We start from the raw sequence: 13,899 nt of genomic DNA on the forward strand, positions 1-13,899 counted from the left end.
GGAGAGTTAATAACATTCTGCTGTAGAAGATGCAACAGAGACACACATGTGATTGCCCAATCCTGTGCTGGGTGTTCTCCAATGATTTACACATCGCTCTGGATGCAGCCCAGTAGTCAGTGATAACGGGACACCAAAGTTTTGCAGACCCTCCCCCACCACAGTCAGTATAAAAGCTCACTCAGTTTTCTGTTGCACAGCAACTCGACTGAGAAGTGATCTAAAAAAATGAAATCTGTTCTCACTGGAAAGTTGTGTTTGACCTCCCTTAAACCCTGTAATCTCGGCAAGTGCACAAAAGAGTAAGTGTGCATATATCTGTCGTGCTTTATGTATCCGTCTGGAGAGGCTGTGCATTGTGGTAAGAATGCAGGACTCGTACCTAATAGCGGGGAATTCATGTGAATGGGGGTTGGGATTCTGCTGTCCTGCTTTCCTGTTTGTCCTCATGTTCAATTCTTTCTACAAGTTAAAAGATTAAGTTAAAATATTTTCCAACTTCATTTTCAATTAGAAGCCACCAGTTTTGTTGCATTGAATGTATTCTGGTGGATGATTCTTTCGATTGTTGATGTAGATTTTATTCCTACTTTCAGGGAGGTCTTGGAATACTTTGAGAACACCTATGATTTGGATGAAACAATTTTCAGTGCACTTAAAGGTAAGACTGAGAGGCTTTCAGGAGCGAGTCCTGCAGCTCAATCCCTCCACTAAACACTTGCTGTATTATTACCAATTGCAAAGAAACTTAGACCTGGGACAGTGTTTGTGAGCATTTCTTTCCATTTTTCTTGATTCTGCCAGGGGTTGTTACATGGGTTGGCCACTGGTACTTTGCTTAATGACCACTTTTTATGTGCTAGCCTGGAGGCACATGTCAGCAAAATCGTCAGCTGAATATCCTGGTGAATCTGGTCACTTCCAGGTTACAGATGGTGTTGCGATCCTAGTGATTTAATAGCAGCTTATTTGCAATAATGTCATTTCAGGCCTTTTTAGGACAAAGCCGGAAACTCCACACGTTCACAACTCCTTGCGAGAAGAAGTTCTTCCCCATCTCAGTCCTGAATGGCTTACCCCTTATTCTTAGGCTGTGACCCCTAGTGCTGGGCATCCCAACATCAGGAACATTCTTCCCACATCTAGCTTGTCCAGTCCCATCAGGATTTTATATGTTTCTTGAAGGACCTATTTATCACAAATGTACCAATCATACAAAAAAGATCGGGAAAACAATATGTGGGGACTTTATTTAAGTATAAGACTAGATACATACTGTGTTGGGTGGTGGGGTTGCTGTATAGGCACACCTGTCTTGCAAGACTGCTGTTATATTCTGAGTACCAAATCATATGGTTGTACATCACATTATATCTTAACGATCAACAACAGTTTATAAGATACACTCCCTTAAAGGCACACGTATGTCATTGCAATATCCCCCCTTTTTCTCTAAACTAAAGGTTTACCTTTAAAGAATAAAACTATTTACATGACAGCAAAATAAAATAATGGGGAACCGGTGGATGTACTGTATTTAGATTTCCAGAAGGCGTTTTATAAGGTGGTACATCAGGGGCAAAGTTCTCCAGAAATGGCGCGATGTCTGCCGACTGGCGCCCAAAACGGCACAAATCAGTCGGGCATCGCGCCGCCCCAAAGGTGCGGAATGCTCCGCATCTTTGGGGGCCGAGCCCCAACCTTAAGGGGCTAGGCCGGCGCCGGACGAATTTCCGCCCCGCCAGCTGGTGGAAAAGGCCTTTGGTGCCCCGCCAGCTGGCCCGGAAATGACATCTCCGGGTGGCGCATGCACGGGAGCGTCAGTGGCCGCTGACGGCATTCCCGCGCATGCGCAGTGGAGGGAGTCTCTTCCGCCTCCGCCATGGTGGAGACCGTGGCGAAGGCGGAAGGAAAAGAGTGCCTCCATGGCACAGGCCCGCCCGCGGATCGGTGGGCCCCGATCGCGGGCCAGGCCACCGAGGGGGCACCCCCCGGGGCCAGATCACCCCGCGCGCCCCCCCAGGACCCCGTAGCCTGCCCGCGCCGCCTTGTTCCGCCGTTAAGGTAGGTGGTTTAATCTACGCCGGCGGGACAGGCATTTTAGCGGCGGGACTTCGGCCCATCCGGGCCGGAGAATCGCGCGGGGGGTGGGGGGGGGGCCCCGCCAACCGGCGCGGCCCCGATTCCCTACCCCGCCGAATATCCGGTGCCGGAGAATTCGGTAACCGGCGGGGGCAGGATTCACGCCAGCCCCCGGCGATTCTCCGACCCGGCGGGGGGTCGGAGAATCTCGCCCCAGAGGTTACTGCAGAAAATAAAAGCTTTTGGTGTCTGGGGTAACATAAGGACATGGGCGTCATTCTCCGACCGCCCGCCGGGTCGGAGAATGGCCGTTGGCCGCCGTGAATCCCGCCCCCGCCGAAGTCTCCGAAGGGAGAAAAGTCGGCGGGGCGTTAATGGCGCCGCTGCCGCGGAGAATGTCACGGGTCTGCGCAAGGCAGCCGATTTTCGGCCTGCCGATATTCTCCCTTCCGGATGAGCCGAAGTCCCGTCGACGTGATGACCGTTCACGTCGACGTCAATCAAACCTCCTTTTCATCGGCGTGACCCGGTGCTCCAGGCTCACGCCGACCAGCGAGGAGGTGAGTGACGGCCTGGGGGGTTGGCTCTGGGCAGGAAATGGCGTGGCCGCAGACTGATTGCGTGAGGAGAGGTGTGTCTCGGCTTGTGTGTGTGTGCGGCGGGGGGGTGGGGTGGTTAGAGTAGGCTGGGCTCCGGGGGAGTGCCGGGAGGGGGTCCGTGCCGGGGTGGAGATTGGGGGTTGGGGGGGGTCCGTGCTGGGGTGGAGGTTGGGGAGGGGGTCCATGCCGGGGTGGAGGTTGGGGGGGGGTCCGTGCTGGGGTGGAGGTTCGGGGGGGGGTCCCGTGCTGGGGTGGAGGTGGGGGGGGGGTCCGTGCTGGGGTGGAGGTTGGGGGGGGGGGGTCCGTGCTGGGGTGGGGGTTGGGGAGGGGGTCCATGCTGGGTTGGAGGTTGGAGGTTGGGGGGGGGTCCGTGCTGGGGTGGAGGTTGGGGGGGGTCCGTGCTGGGGTGGAGGTTGGGAGGGGGGGTCCGTGCTGGGGTGGAGGTTGGGGGGTGTCCGTGCTGGGGTGGAGGTTGGGGAGGGGGTCCGTGCTGGGGTGGAGGTTGGGGAGGGGGTCCGTGCCGGGGTGGAGGTTGGGGGGGGGGTTCGTGCTGGGGTGGAGGTTGGGGGGGGGTCCGTGCTGGGGTGGAGGTTGGGAGGGGGGGTCCCGTGCTGGGGTGGAGGTTGGGGGTTGGGGGGGGGCGGTGCTGGGGTGGAGGTTGGGGAGGGGGTCCGTGCTGGGGTGGAGGTTGGGGAGGGGGTCCGTGCCGGGGTGGAGGTTGGGAGGGGGGGTCCGTGCTGGGGTGGAGGTTGGGGGTTGGGGAGGGGGTCCGTGCTGGGGTGGAGGTTTGGGGGGGGGGTCCGTGCTGGGGTGGAGGTTGGGGGGGGGTCCGTGCTGGGGTGGAGGTTGGGAGGGGGGGTCCGTGCTGGGGTGGAGGTTGGGGGTTGGGGAGGGGGTCCGTGCTGGGGTGGAGGTTGGGGGGGGGTCCGTGCTGGGGTGGAGGTTGGGGGGGGGTCCGTGCTGGGGTGGAGGTTGGGAGGGGGGGTCCGTGCTGGGGTGGAGGTTGGGGGTTGGGGAGGGGGTCCGTGCCGGGGTGGAGTTTGGGGGGGGTGGTCCGTGCTGGGGTGGAGGTTGGGGGTTGGGGGGGGTCCGTGCTGGGGTGGAGGTTGGGGGGGGGTCCGTGCTGGGGTGGAGGTTGGGGGGGGTCCGTGCTGGGGTGGAGGTTGGGAGGGGGGGTCCGTGCTGGGGTGGAGGTTGGGGGTTGGGGGGTGTCCGTGCTGGGGTGGAGGTTGGGGAGGGGGTCCGTGCTGGGGTGGAGGTTGGGGAGGGGGTCCGTGCCGGGGTGGAGGTTGGGGGGGGGGTCCGTGCTGGGGTGGAGGTTGGGGGGGGTCCGTGCTGGGGTGGAGGTTGGGAGGGGGGGTCCGTGCTGGGGTGGAGGTTGGGGGGGGTCCGTGCTGGGGTGGAGGTTGGGGAGGGGGTCCGTGCTGGGGTGTAGGTTGGGGAGGGGGTCCGTGCCGGGGTGGAGGTTGGGAGGGGGGGTCCGTGCTGGGGTGGAGGTTGGGGGTTGGGGAGGGAGCCCGTGCTGGGGTGGAGGTTTGGGGGGGGGTTCCGTGCTGGGGTGGAGGTTGGGGGGGGGTCCGTGCTGGGGTGGAGGTTGGGAGGGGGGGTCCGTGCTGGGGTGGAGGTTGGGGGTTGGGGAGGGGGTCCGTGCCGGGGTGGAGTTTGGGGGGGGTGGTCCGTGCTGGGGTGGAGGTTGGGGGTTGGGGGGGGGTCCGTGCTGGGGTGGAGGTTGGGGGGGGGTCCGTGCTGGGTTGGAGGTTGGGGGGGGGGTCCGTGCTGGGGTGGAGGTTGGGGGGGGGTCCGTGCTGGGGTGGAGGTTGGGGGTTGGGGAGGGGGTCCGTGCCGGAGTGGGTGATGGGAGGGCAAATGAGTTGGTCCACCTGGCCAGGTGCCAGCCTCCAACAGTTGGACCCATGCGGTCCATGCCACCTGGCTGGGGGGAGGAGGGGATATGGGCAATGATGACATGTCGTCTTTCCCTCCCCCCCCACCAGGCCGTCATGTTTTCAGACCATCCAGCGATGTTGGCCGCCGTGGTGGCAGCCGCTCATGTCTATGTTGCCCTGGATGAGGAGGAGGAGGAGGAGCGTGCCAGAGAGGCGGCGCAGGCTGCCGCAGAGGGGCAGGCGGCAGCCGCCAGGCTGGAGGGACACCTGACCGACAGGACGAGGAGGGGGAGGAGGACGTCGCGGCCCCACGGCAACGGAGGCACCCGAGGGCGCCCCGTGTGTACCGGCCCCGGCAGTCATACCAGGACCTCACGGACCGGGAATGCAGGAGGAGACTCCGGATGAGCCGGGAAACCGTGGCACACATCTGCCACCTGCTGGCACACCTGTCACCGCGTGGCACTGGCGGGGGCACCCTCTCCCCGTGTCCGTCAAGGTTACGGTGGCCCTGAACTTTTATGCAACGGGGTCATTCCAGGCACCGAGTGGGGACCTGTCCGGCATATCGCAGACATCGGTGCATCCGGGCAGTGACAGATGCCCTTTATGCCATGGCGCACCGCTACATCCGCTTCCCCGTGGACCGGGCCAGCCAAGATGCCCGGGCCGTGGGCTTCTCTGCTGTTGCCGGGTTCCCCATGGTCCAGGGCGCGATCGATGGGATGCACGTCACCGTGCGGCCACCTGCAGATAACAGGGCCGTGTTCACCAATAGGAAGGGGACCTATTCAATGAACGTACAGGTGGTCTGCGACCACCGCATGATGATCCTGCACGTCTGCGCCCGTCACCCAGGCAGTGTACACGACTCATTCGTGTTGTCGCGGTCATCCATCCCCAGCATGTACGAGGGACGCCACCCCCGGCTGAGGGGCTGGTTGCTGGGCGACAGGGGCTACCCATTGCGATCGTGGCTGATGACGCCTATACGGAGGCCACGCAATGAGGCGGAGAAACCGCTACAATGATGCCCATGTAGCGACAAGGGGAGTGATCGAGAGGTGCTTTGGCGTGCTGAAGATGCGTTTCAGGTGCCTGGACCTCTCTGGGGGCGCCCTCCAGTATCGGTCAGATAGGGTCGGCCGCATCATTGTGGTGTGCTGCGTCCTGCACAACATAGCCCAGCAGAGGGGCGATGTGCCGCAGGCAGAGGAGGGCGGAGTGGAGGAGCAGCAGGAAGAGGCCCAGTCCTCCCCAGATGAGGGGGATGGGGGCAATGGTCAGGGCAGACGGGGTAGACACAGGCGGGTGGCTGTCCACCGTTACCGGCTGGCCCAGCGGGCACGGGACAGACTGATAGACGTCCGCTTCACTGACTAGATGGGCGTGGGAATCGGGTAGTATGGCCACAGACCGCACACCATGACAACAGCCGACCACCCACACCCCCCACCCATCCACCCACCCAGCACCCTCACCCCCCTCCCCAACCCCACACACCCCACCCGCATGCACACCACCCCCCCCCCCCCCCCCCCAATTGCCGATCCACCGGCGGCACAACGGACCGGGCTCACCCAGTTGCGGGTGGACGCGTGTCTATCGCAGGCCATGGAGGATGATGACAACCCGCCTCCGATGAGCTCCTGGCTCTACATCGTTGGACTATGTCTGACCCATGGCCACAGTACCACCATCTACCCGGACCATCCCTGCATGCGGCTGTGACACTGCAGCGCACGGTCCCGTCCTCTGCCCGGGGGATGTTGATGGCGGCCCAGGGGGAAGGGGGCAGACTCACCTGGGGCTGAGGTAAGACCACCCGCCACACACACACTTGCGCTCAACGTACATGACACGCCCGCACACTTTGGACAGAGCACAAAGGCAGCTTCGGTAGGTGTAACATTGACTTTAATAACCAAAGGAGTTCATGCACGTGCCCTAGCCCCTAAAACTCATCTGTGCCCTGCACCTGTGCCAACTTACTCAGTGTCTAATTGTTTGGCCTTACGGGCCCTTTGACTACGTCTACGTGGTTCCCCAGACGGTACAGCAGAACTGGAGGTGGACTCCTGTGATTCCTGCCCTCTGACACTGGATCCCTTTGGCGGCCGTTTCCTGGGGCGTCCTGGCCTAGATGGGCCAGGCTGCGGCCCGGGCGACTGGGATGGCGAGCTGCCAGCCTGTCCTGCCCGTTGCCCACCCGATGCACCTGGGACGGAAGGGGGGGGGAGTCCGAGGTGTCGCGGTGTACCGGGACCTCCCCTACAGAGGGAGCCGGGACGGACCACACCACCTCCTCCTCCCTCGGGGTGCCCGATGGCCCCCAGGCCTCTACATGGGTGGGGGATGCGAACGGACTGGCCATCCGATGCGCCCCCGACATCTGGCGCTGCCAGTCCTGGAGGCCCGTGCTGGTATCGACAGGGGTCTGCAGGTTTGCAGCCATGGAGCCCAGGGGGTTGTCGAACCCTGTCTGTGACAGTGCGACGCCGGCTCGCACATGGCCACTGGCGCCGATGCCCTCAGCGATGGCCTGCTGAGACTGGGCCATGGCCTGCAGAGACTGGGCCATGGCCTGCAGAGACTGGGCTATGGCCTGCTGAGACTGGGCCATGGCCTGCTGAGACTGGGCTATGGCGTTGAGCGCCTCTGCCATCTGGCGCTGGCACTGGCTCATGGCCTCCTGTGAGAGGGCAGCCATTTCCTGGGCCACAGACGCCGCCTGCACGGAAGGCCCCAGGCCTCGCAAACCGTTCCCCATGTCTGACACCGTCGCACCCATTGCCTCCACCGCGGACGCCACCCGTGCGGTGTCAGCCTGGGTGGCACGCATGACCGGGACCACTCCCAGCTCCTGGACGCGGGTGGACTCCTCCACCTGCGACCGCAGCCGCCGCAAGCCGCCCGTCATCCTCTTCGCTCGTCTCCGGGTCGGTGGTTGCATCGGATCTATGTGTGGGTGTGGTAACTGCAGGAACCCGGGATCCATCTGGGCGGCAGATGTTCGCTTGGCCTGGGCTGCCCTCCGACCGCCCGGTCCCTCTGCTGCTCCTACCTCCACCTGCTGTACCGGGACGGCTGTGTTGTGCGCACCAGTGAGTGTACCAGACGCCTCATCACTAAAGTGCCCAACCGTGGTGAGTGTTTCTGCGATGGTGGAGGGTGTTGGTGACAGCAGTGGCGTTGTGTCGTCCCACTCTGAGTCCATGGCACTTTGGGGTGGGGGTTCGTCTCCACCCATCCACTCTGAGTCACTGTCCGGTATTTCGTCTTCCCGGGTAGGGGTGTCCTGGGTAGTGCTGTCCCGGGTAGTGCTGTCCCGGGTAGTGCTGTCCCGGGTAGTGCTGTCCCGGGTAGTGCTGTCCCGGGTAGTGCTGTCCCGGGTAGTGCTGTCCCGGGTAGTGCTGTCCCGGGTAGGGGGTGTCCTGGGTAGTGGTGTCCCGGGTAGGGTGTCCTGGGTAGTGGTGTCCTGGCTCGGATGTGACGGGGGCCTGTGGCTGCCCCCCTCATCGCTGGGTGGTCGCTCCCGCACGTGACGGGGGTGTCGTCTCCCTGTTGCTCCAGGTCTCTCCGTCTCCCGTGGTGTGCGAGAGGCATCCTGCGGGCGTCGCATGCTGGAGGGTGAGGGTCTCTCCGTCTCCCGTGGTCTCCGAGGGGCATCCTGCGGGCGTCGCATGCTGGAGGGTCCGGGTCTCTCCGTCTCCCGTGGTCTCCGAGGGGCATCCTGCGGGCATCGCATGCTGGAGGGTCCGGGTCTCTCCGTCTCCCGTGGTCTCCGAGGGGGCATCCTGCGGGCGTCGCATGCTGGAGGGTCCGGGTCTCTCCGTCTCCCGTGGTCTCCGAGGGGCATCCTGCGGGCGTCGCATGCTGGAGGGCCCGGGTCTCTCCGTCTCCCGTGGTCTCCGAGGGGCATCCTGCGGGCGTCGCATGCTGGAGGGTCCGGGTCTCTCCGTCTCCCGTGGTGTGCGAGAGGGGCATCCTGCGGGCGTCGCATGCTGGAGGGTGCGGGTCTCTCCGTCTCCCGTGGTGTGCGAGGGGCATCCTGCGGGCGTCGAATGCTGGAGGGTGCGGGTCTCTCCGTCTCCTGTGGTCTCCGAGGGGCATCCTGCGGGCGGTGTGCATCTGCGGGGATGGGTGCCTGGACGTTTGGTCCTGCGATACACAATGAAGCATGCATGGTTGGACATCAGGCAGTGATCAGGTGATACGGGGGAGGGGGATATAGGGGAGGGGGGATATGGGGACGGGCTGTTGGTGGCTCACTTGCTCGTGGGGCCCCGACCTCTGCATCAGCAACCTCCCGGTCCTCAGGTCCGCCAGCCAGTTCCAGGGCCCTTTCCTCGTGTTCGGTCAGTGGCCTCTCATCAGCGGGCCCTCCTCCAGTCCTCACATGCTCCCTATTGTTGTGTGCGCGCTTCTCCTGTGGGGGGGGGGGTGGTGGCAGGGGTAAAAGGCAACAGTGTTAGGCAGGTATATGAATGCATGCCATCGGTTGCGCGTGCATTGCAGAGGTTAAGGTTAGGGCTGGATTCACTTGGGGATATGGGGGATATGGGGGAGGGGGGATATGGGGGAGGGGGGATATGGGGGATATGGGGGAGGGGGATATGGGGGAGGGGGGGATATGGGGGATATGGGGGAGGGGGGATATGGGGGAGGGGGATATGGGGGAGGGGTGGATATGGGGAGGGGTGGATATGGGGGAGGGGGATATGGGGAGGGGGATATGGTGGATATGGGGAGGGTGGATATGGGGAGGGGGGATATGGGGGAGGGGGATATGGGGGCGGGGGATATGGGGGAGGGGGGATATGGGGGAGGGGGGGATATGGGGGAGGGGGATATGGGGGCGGGGGGATATGGGGGAGGGGGGATATGGGGGGATATGGGGGAGGGGGGATATGGGGGAGGGGGGTATGGGGGAGGGGGGGATATGGGAGAGGGGGGATATGGGGGAGGGGGGATATGGGGGATGGGGGAGGGGGGGATATGGGGGAGGGGGGATATGGGGAGGGGGATATGGAGGAGGTGGGGATATGGGGGAGGGGGGATATGGGGGAGGGGGAATATGGGGGAGGGGGGATATGGGGAGGGGGGTATGGGGGAGGGGGGATATGGGGGAGGGGGGATATGGGGAGGGGGGATATGGGGGAAGGGGGATATGGGGGAGGGGGAGATATGGGGGAGGGGGGATATGGGGGAGGGAGGGATATGGGGGATATGGGGGAGGGGGGATATGGGGAGGGGGGGATATGGGGAGGCTCACCCTGCCTGCTCTGACGAGGTCGTTCACCTTCTTGTGGCACTGGGTGCCTGTCCGTGGTGTTAGGGCCACAGCGGTGACGGCCTCTGCCACTTCCCTCCACAGACGCCGGCTGTGGCGTGGGGCAACTCTGCGGCCGTGCCCGGGATACAAGGCGTCCCTCCTCTGCTCCACCGCGTCCAGGAGCGCCTCCACATCGCGTGACTCGAACCTCGGGGCTGAGCGACGGCTAGCCATCCAGTCGGGTGTTGCGGTCGGGTGTTCCGGTCAGGTGGGGGGGAGCTGCGCGGCCTTATGAGCCGTCACGCCGTGCAGCGCGTATGACGCTGCACGGCGTGAACCATTGCGCAAGCGCGGATCCTGTCACGTCGCTGCTAGCCCATTTCGGGCCGGAGACTATCGGCCCATTTTTATGACGTGACGCAAGTTGGATTTGCGCCGTTTTTTGCGCCGATCGGCGGACTTTCCGCCGATAACGGAGAATTTCGCCCATGGATAGAAGATTGGTTAGCTGACAGGAAACTGTGAGTAGGCATAAATGGACTCTTTCTGATTGGCAAGATGTAACAAGTGGCATGCCACAGGGATCAGTGCTGGGTCCTTGGCTTTTTACAATTTATATAAATGACTTGCATGAAGGGATCAAAGGTATGGTTGCTAAATTTGCTTATGACATAAAGATAGGTGAGAAAGTAAATTGTGAAGAGGATATAAGATCATAGAACTCGAGCAGAAAGAAGCCATTCGGCCCATCGAGTCTACACCGTTCCTCTGAAGGGGCACCCTACCTAGCCCTGCACCCCCCACTCTAGCCCCATAACCCCATCTAATCTATTGAATACTAAGGAGCAATTTATCATGGCCAATCTACCTCACCAGCACATCTTTGGAGAACAAAGTGATATAGATAGGTAAGTGAGTGGGCAAAGACCTGGCAAATGGAGTATCATGTGGGAAAATGTGAAATTGCCAATTTTGGCAGGAAGAATAAAAAGAAGCATATTGTCTAAATGGTGAGAGATTGCCAAGTTCTGCAATGTTGAGGGATTTAGGTATCCTAGTACATGAAACACAAATGGTTAGAAAGCAGTAACAGCAAGTAATTAGGAAAACTAATAAAATGTTATTGTTTATTTTGAGGAAAATTAAGCACAAAAGTAGGGAGGTTATGCTTCAGTTATACAGGGCACTGTGAGACCACATCTGGAGTATTGTATAGAGTATTGCTTTCCTTATTTAAGGAAGGATGTTGCATTGGAAGCAGTTCAGAAAAGGTTTACTAAACTACCAGAAAATCCTTACAGTTCGGAAGGTGGCCATTTGGTCCATCGAGTCTGCACCAACCCTCTGAAAGAGCATCCCTACCTAGGTTCAAACCTACACTATCCCTGTAACCCCACCTAGAGCTAATTTAGCATAGCCAATCGACCTAACTGCACATCTTTGGACTGGGAAGGAAACTGGAGCATCCAAAGGAAATCCACTCAGACACGAGGAGAATGTGTTAACTGGGAGGTTATGTTGGCATATCTGACTTGCAAGGCTACTGCTTTATTCTGAGTACAAAGTCATGTGGGTACACACACATCCTATCTAGAGGTGGGTAATGATTGACAGCAGTTTAAGATATGCCTCCTTGTACATCATATCACAACAGGACCCAGGCTTATTTGATCATGGATGACGTCTAACTACATTGGCTGAATTAAAGGCAAGACACATTTGGTTTTATTTCTCATTTGACCCTAACCCACCTGTTGCTGAGGATCAAATTGTGTTTGTTTGGGTGGGGCTGCAAGTATTTGAAATGTTTGCTTTTCAATGTAAATATGGAGACGTGCAGTGAATCAATATTTATATCTTTTTGTTTTGTTTAACCAATTAGATGAATCCAGCTTCTACTTGTGCCCAGACCGACTGCGGTTGCCTCTTATATTCTACTACTGCCACCCTTCAGTGGTCTACATCAACAAGCTGCTGATCGCAGGCCTCATCAAGGTAAAGTGGCAAGAAGCTGCTTCTGTTACAGGAACCAATAGACTCATTCTAAGCAAATATGTGATTTTACAATATTTACCTAGAACAGAGAAATATTAAAGCAAAAAGTCAATTTGAAAGACTTGCATTAATGTAGCACCTTTCACAATCTCAGGATGATACAAAAGGCACGATTTTACTAAAAGGGAACAAAGTCTCACCCCCAGCACGTTTAGCCGTTCACAGCGCTGAGCAACACATGGCTATAAAAAGTCACTCACTTTAGATAATGGGCCTCACCCAGACGGGGGAGGGACAAAGCTGGAGGAACTCCCATTCAAAATAAATTCCGCTACCTGGGGATCCAGATAGCCCGGGACTGGACACGGATCCACAAGTGAAACCTGACCAGCCTGACGGAGGAGTTTTAAAAAGGACCTACAGAGATGGGACACGCTCCCGCTCACCTGGCAGGGAGGGTCAGAAGATCAAAATGAACGTACTGCCTAGGTTCTTCTTCCTGTTCAGGTCTATACCAATCTTCATCCCCAAGGCCTTCTTCCACAATATAGATAAAATGATCATGGCGTTTGTGTGGGGAGGTAAGAATCCAAGAATCTCCAAATCAACACTGCAAAGGAGAAAAGTCATGGATCGCCAGTCACTACCAGACATACAATTCTACCACTGGGAAGCAATGGGAGAGAGAGGGGATGGATATGTGAACACACCATGAAATGGGTGAGGTTGGTAGAGTCCACCAGCCACGCTTGACACCACATTCAAAAAATGGAGACAGGACGGGAGGACGCTAATAGTTAGGGACTTTTACATGGGGGACAGACTCGTGACATTGAGCGAAATGACAGCACCTGGAACTATCGACAGGACAGGAACTTGGACACCTTCAGTTAAAACACTTTCTCTGTAAGGAGGCGGTAGGATACCCCAGGGCCCCGAGAAACCCACTATTAGAGGACCTGATAAACACGGACAGTAAGGAAGGAGGAAACTGCGGAAAAATCGATAGACAACTACTGGATAGAGCAAGACTACCACTGGACAAAGCCAGACCGAAATGGGGGGATGGAAGTGGGCTGGAGATTCTGGAGCGAAGCATTGAGCAGGGCCAATTCCACCTCCTCCTTTCGCAAGGCTTAGCCTCGTGCAGCTCAAAGTGGTGCACTGAGCGCCCCTACCTAAACCCGAATGAACAAGTTCTTCCCGGGAGTGGAGGATAAATGCGAAAGGTGCCAGGGCGGCCCGGCCAACCACTCTCACGTGTTCTGGGCTTGCCCCAGACTTGTCGGGTTCTGGACAGCCTTCTTCAAGGTGATGTCCAAGGTTGTGGGGGTGAGGGTGGAGTCATGCCCGAGAGTGGCAATCTTCGGTGTATCAGAACAGCCAGAGCTACACATGGAGAAGAGGGTCGGTGCCCTAGCTATCGCTTCCCTAATCGCACGCCGGAGAATCCTGCTCGGCTGGCGATCAGCTGCAGACTGGTTGGCACACTGGCAGAATTTCTCCATCTGGAGAAGATTCAGGTGGAGGGCCTGAGGGTCGGAAGAAGGCTTCCTCAAAACATGGGGGCAATTCGTCGGCCCGTTCCAAGACCTGTTCGAGGCCAACAGCGACGAGGGAAAGTAGGAAAGAGGGAGATACGGGGGAGAGCAGACAAAAGCACCCAAGACTGAGAGGTACAAAAAGGAAAGGGGGCAGGAGGTGGGGAGGAAACTTAGGGGAACCACAGGAAGAAGCATGGAGGAGGGAGAGGGGGCAGGAGATGGGGAGGAAACTTAGGGGAACCACAGGAAGAAGCATGGAGAAGGGGGCAGGAAGCCGTGTAGGACACCCCCAGCCCAATCACCACACAGAAAATGCCAGCCTGGCACTGCCAGGATGCATGGGTGCCACCAGCAGTGCCAGCATACCACCCTGCCCAGAGGGCTTGCACCTGTGGGCCCCCAATCCTGTGGGAGATCCCCACAAGTGCCGTTCCATCTGGTCCCTGTTTCTGGAGACTAGTACTGAACGAGGCGAAGGAGATTGATCCCAACGCCTCAGGTAACTTGGGAATCTGCGC

At 59.1% G+C, this 13,899-nt stretch overlaps 1 protein-coding gene across 3 annotated transcripts in view; it reads left to right on the forward strand.

Annotated features, from left to right (window-relative positions):
* Window positions 1-16: 16 nt before the first annotated feature.
* Window positions 17-13,899, forward strand: part of LOC140426478 (uncharacterized) — an 86,748-nt gene continuing 72,865 nt past the window's right edge. The window contains exons 1-3 of one of the 3 annotated variants that reach the window (XR_011948213.1): window positions 17-302; window positions 597-661; window positions 11,725-11,837. Coding sequence is in view for 1 of the 3 variants with exons in the window: in XM_072511295.1 (XP_072367396.1) it covers window positions 229-302; window positions 597-661; window positions 11,725-11,837 (252 nt within the window). In the remaining 2 variants the exon portion in view is untranslated. Of the gene's footprint in view, window positions 362-596; window positions 662-11,724; window positions 11,838-13,899 lie in introns of all 3 variants that reach the window. The other 2 variants (XM_072511295.1, XM_072511297.1) reach the window with 2 other exon arrangements.

This window comes from Scyliorhinus torazame, chromosome 7, assembly GCF_047496885.1.
Source record: "Scyliorhinus torazame isolate Kashiwa2021f chromosome 7, sScyTor2.1, whole genome shotgun sequence".
In the NCBI taxonomy this organism is placed as follows: Eukaryota; Metazoa; Chordata; class Chondrichthyes; order Carcharhiniformes; family Scyliorhinidae; genus Scyliorhinus; species Scyliorhinus torazame.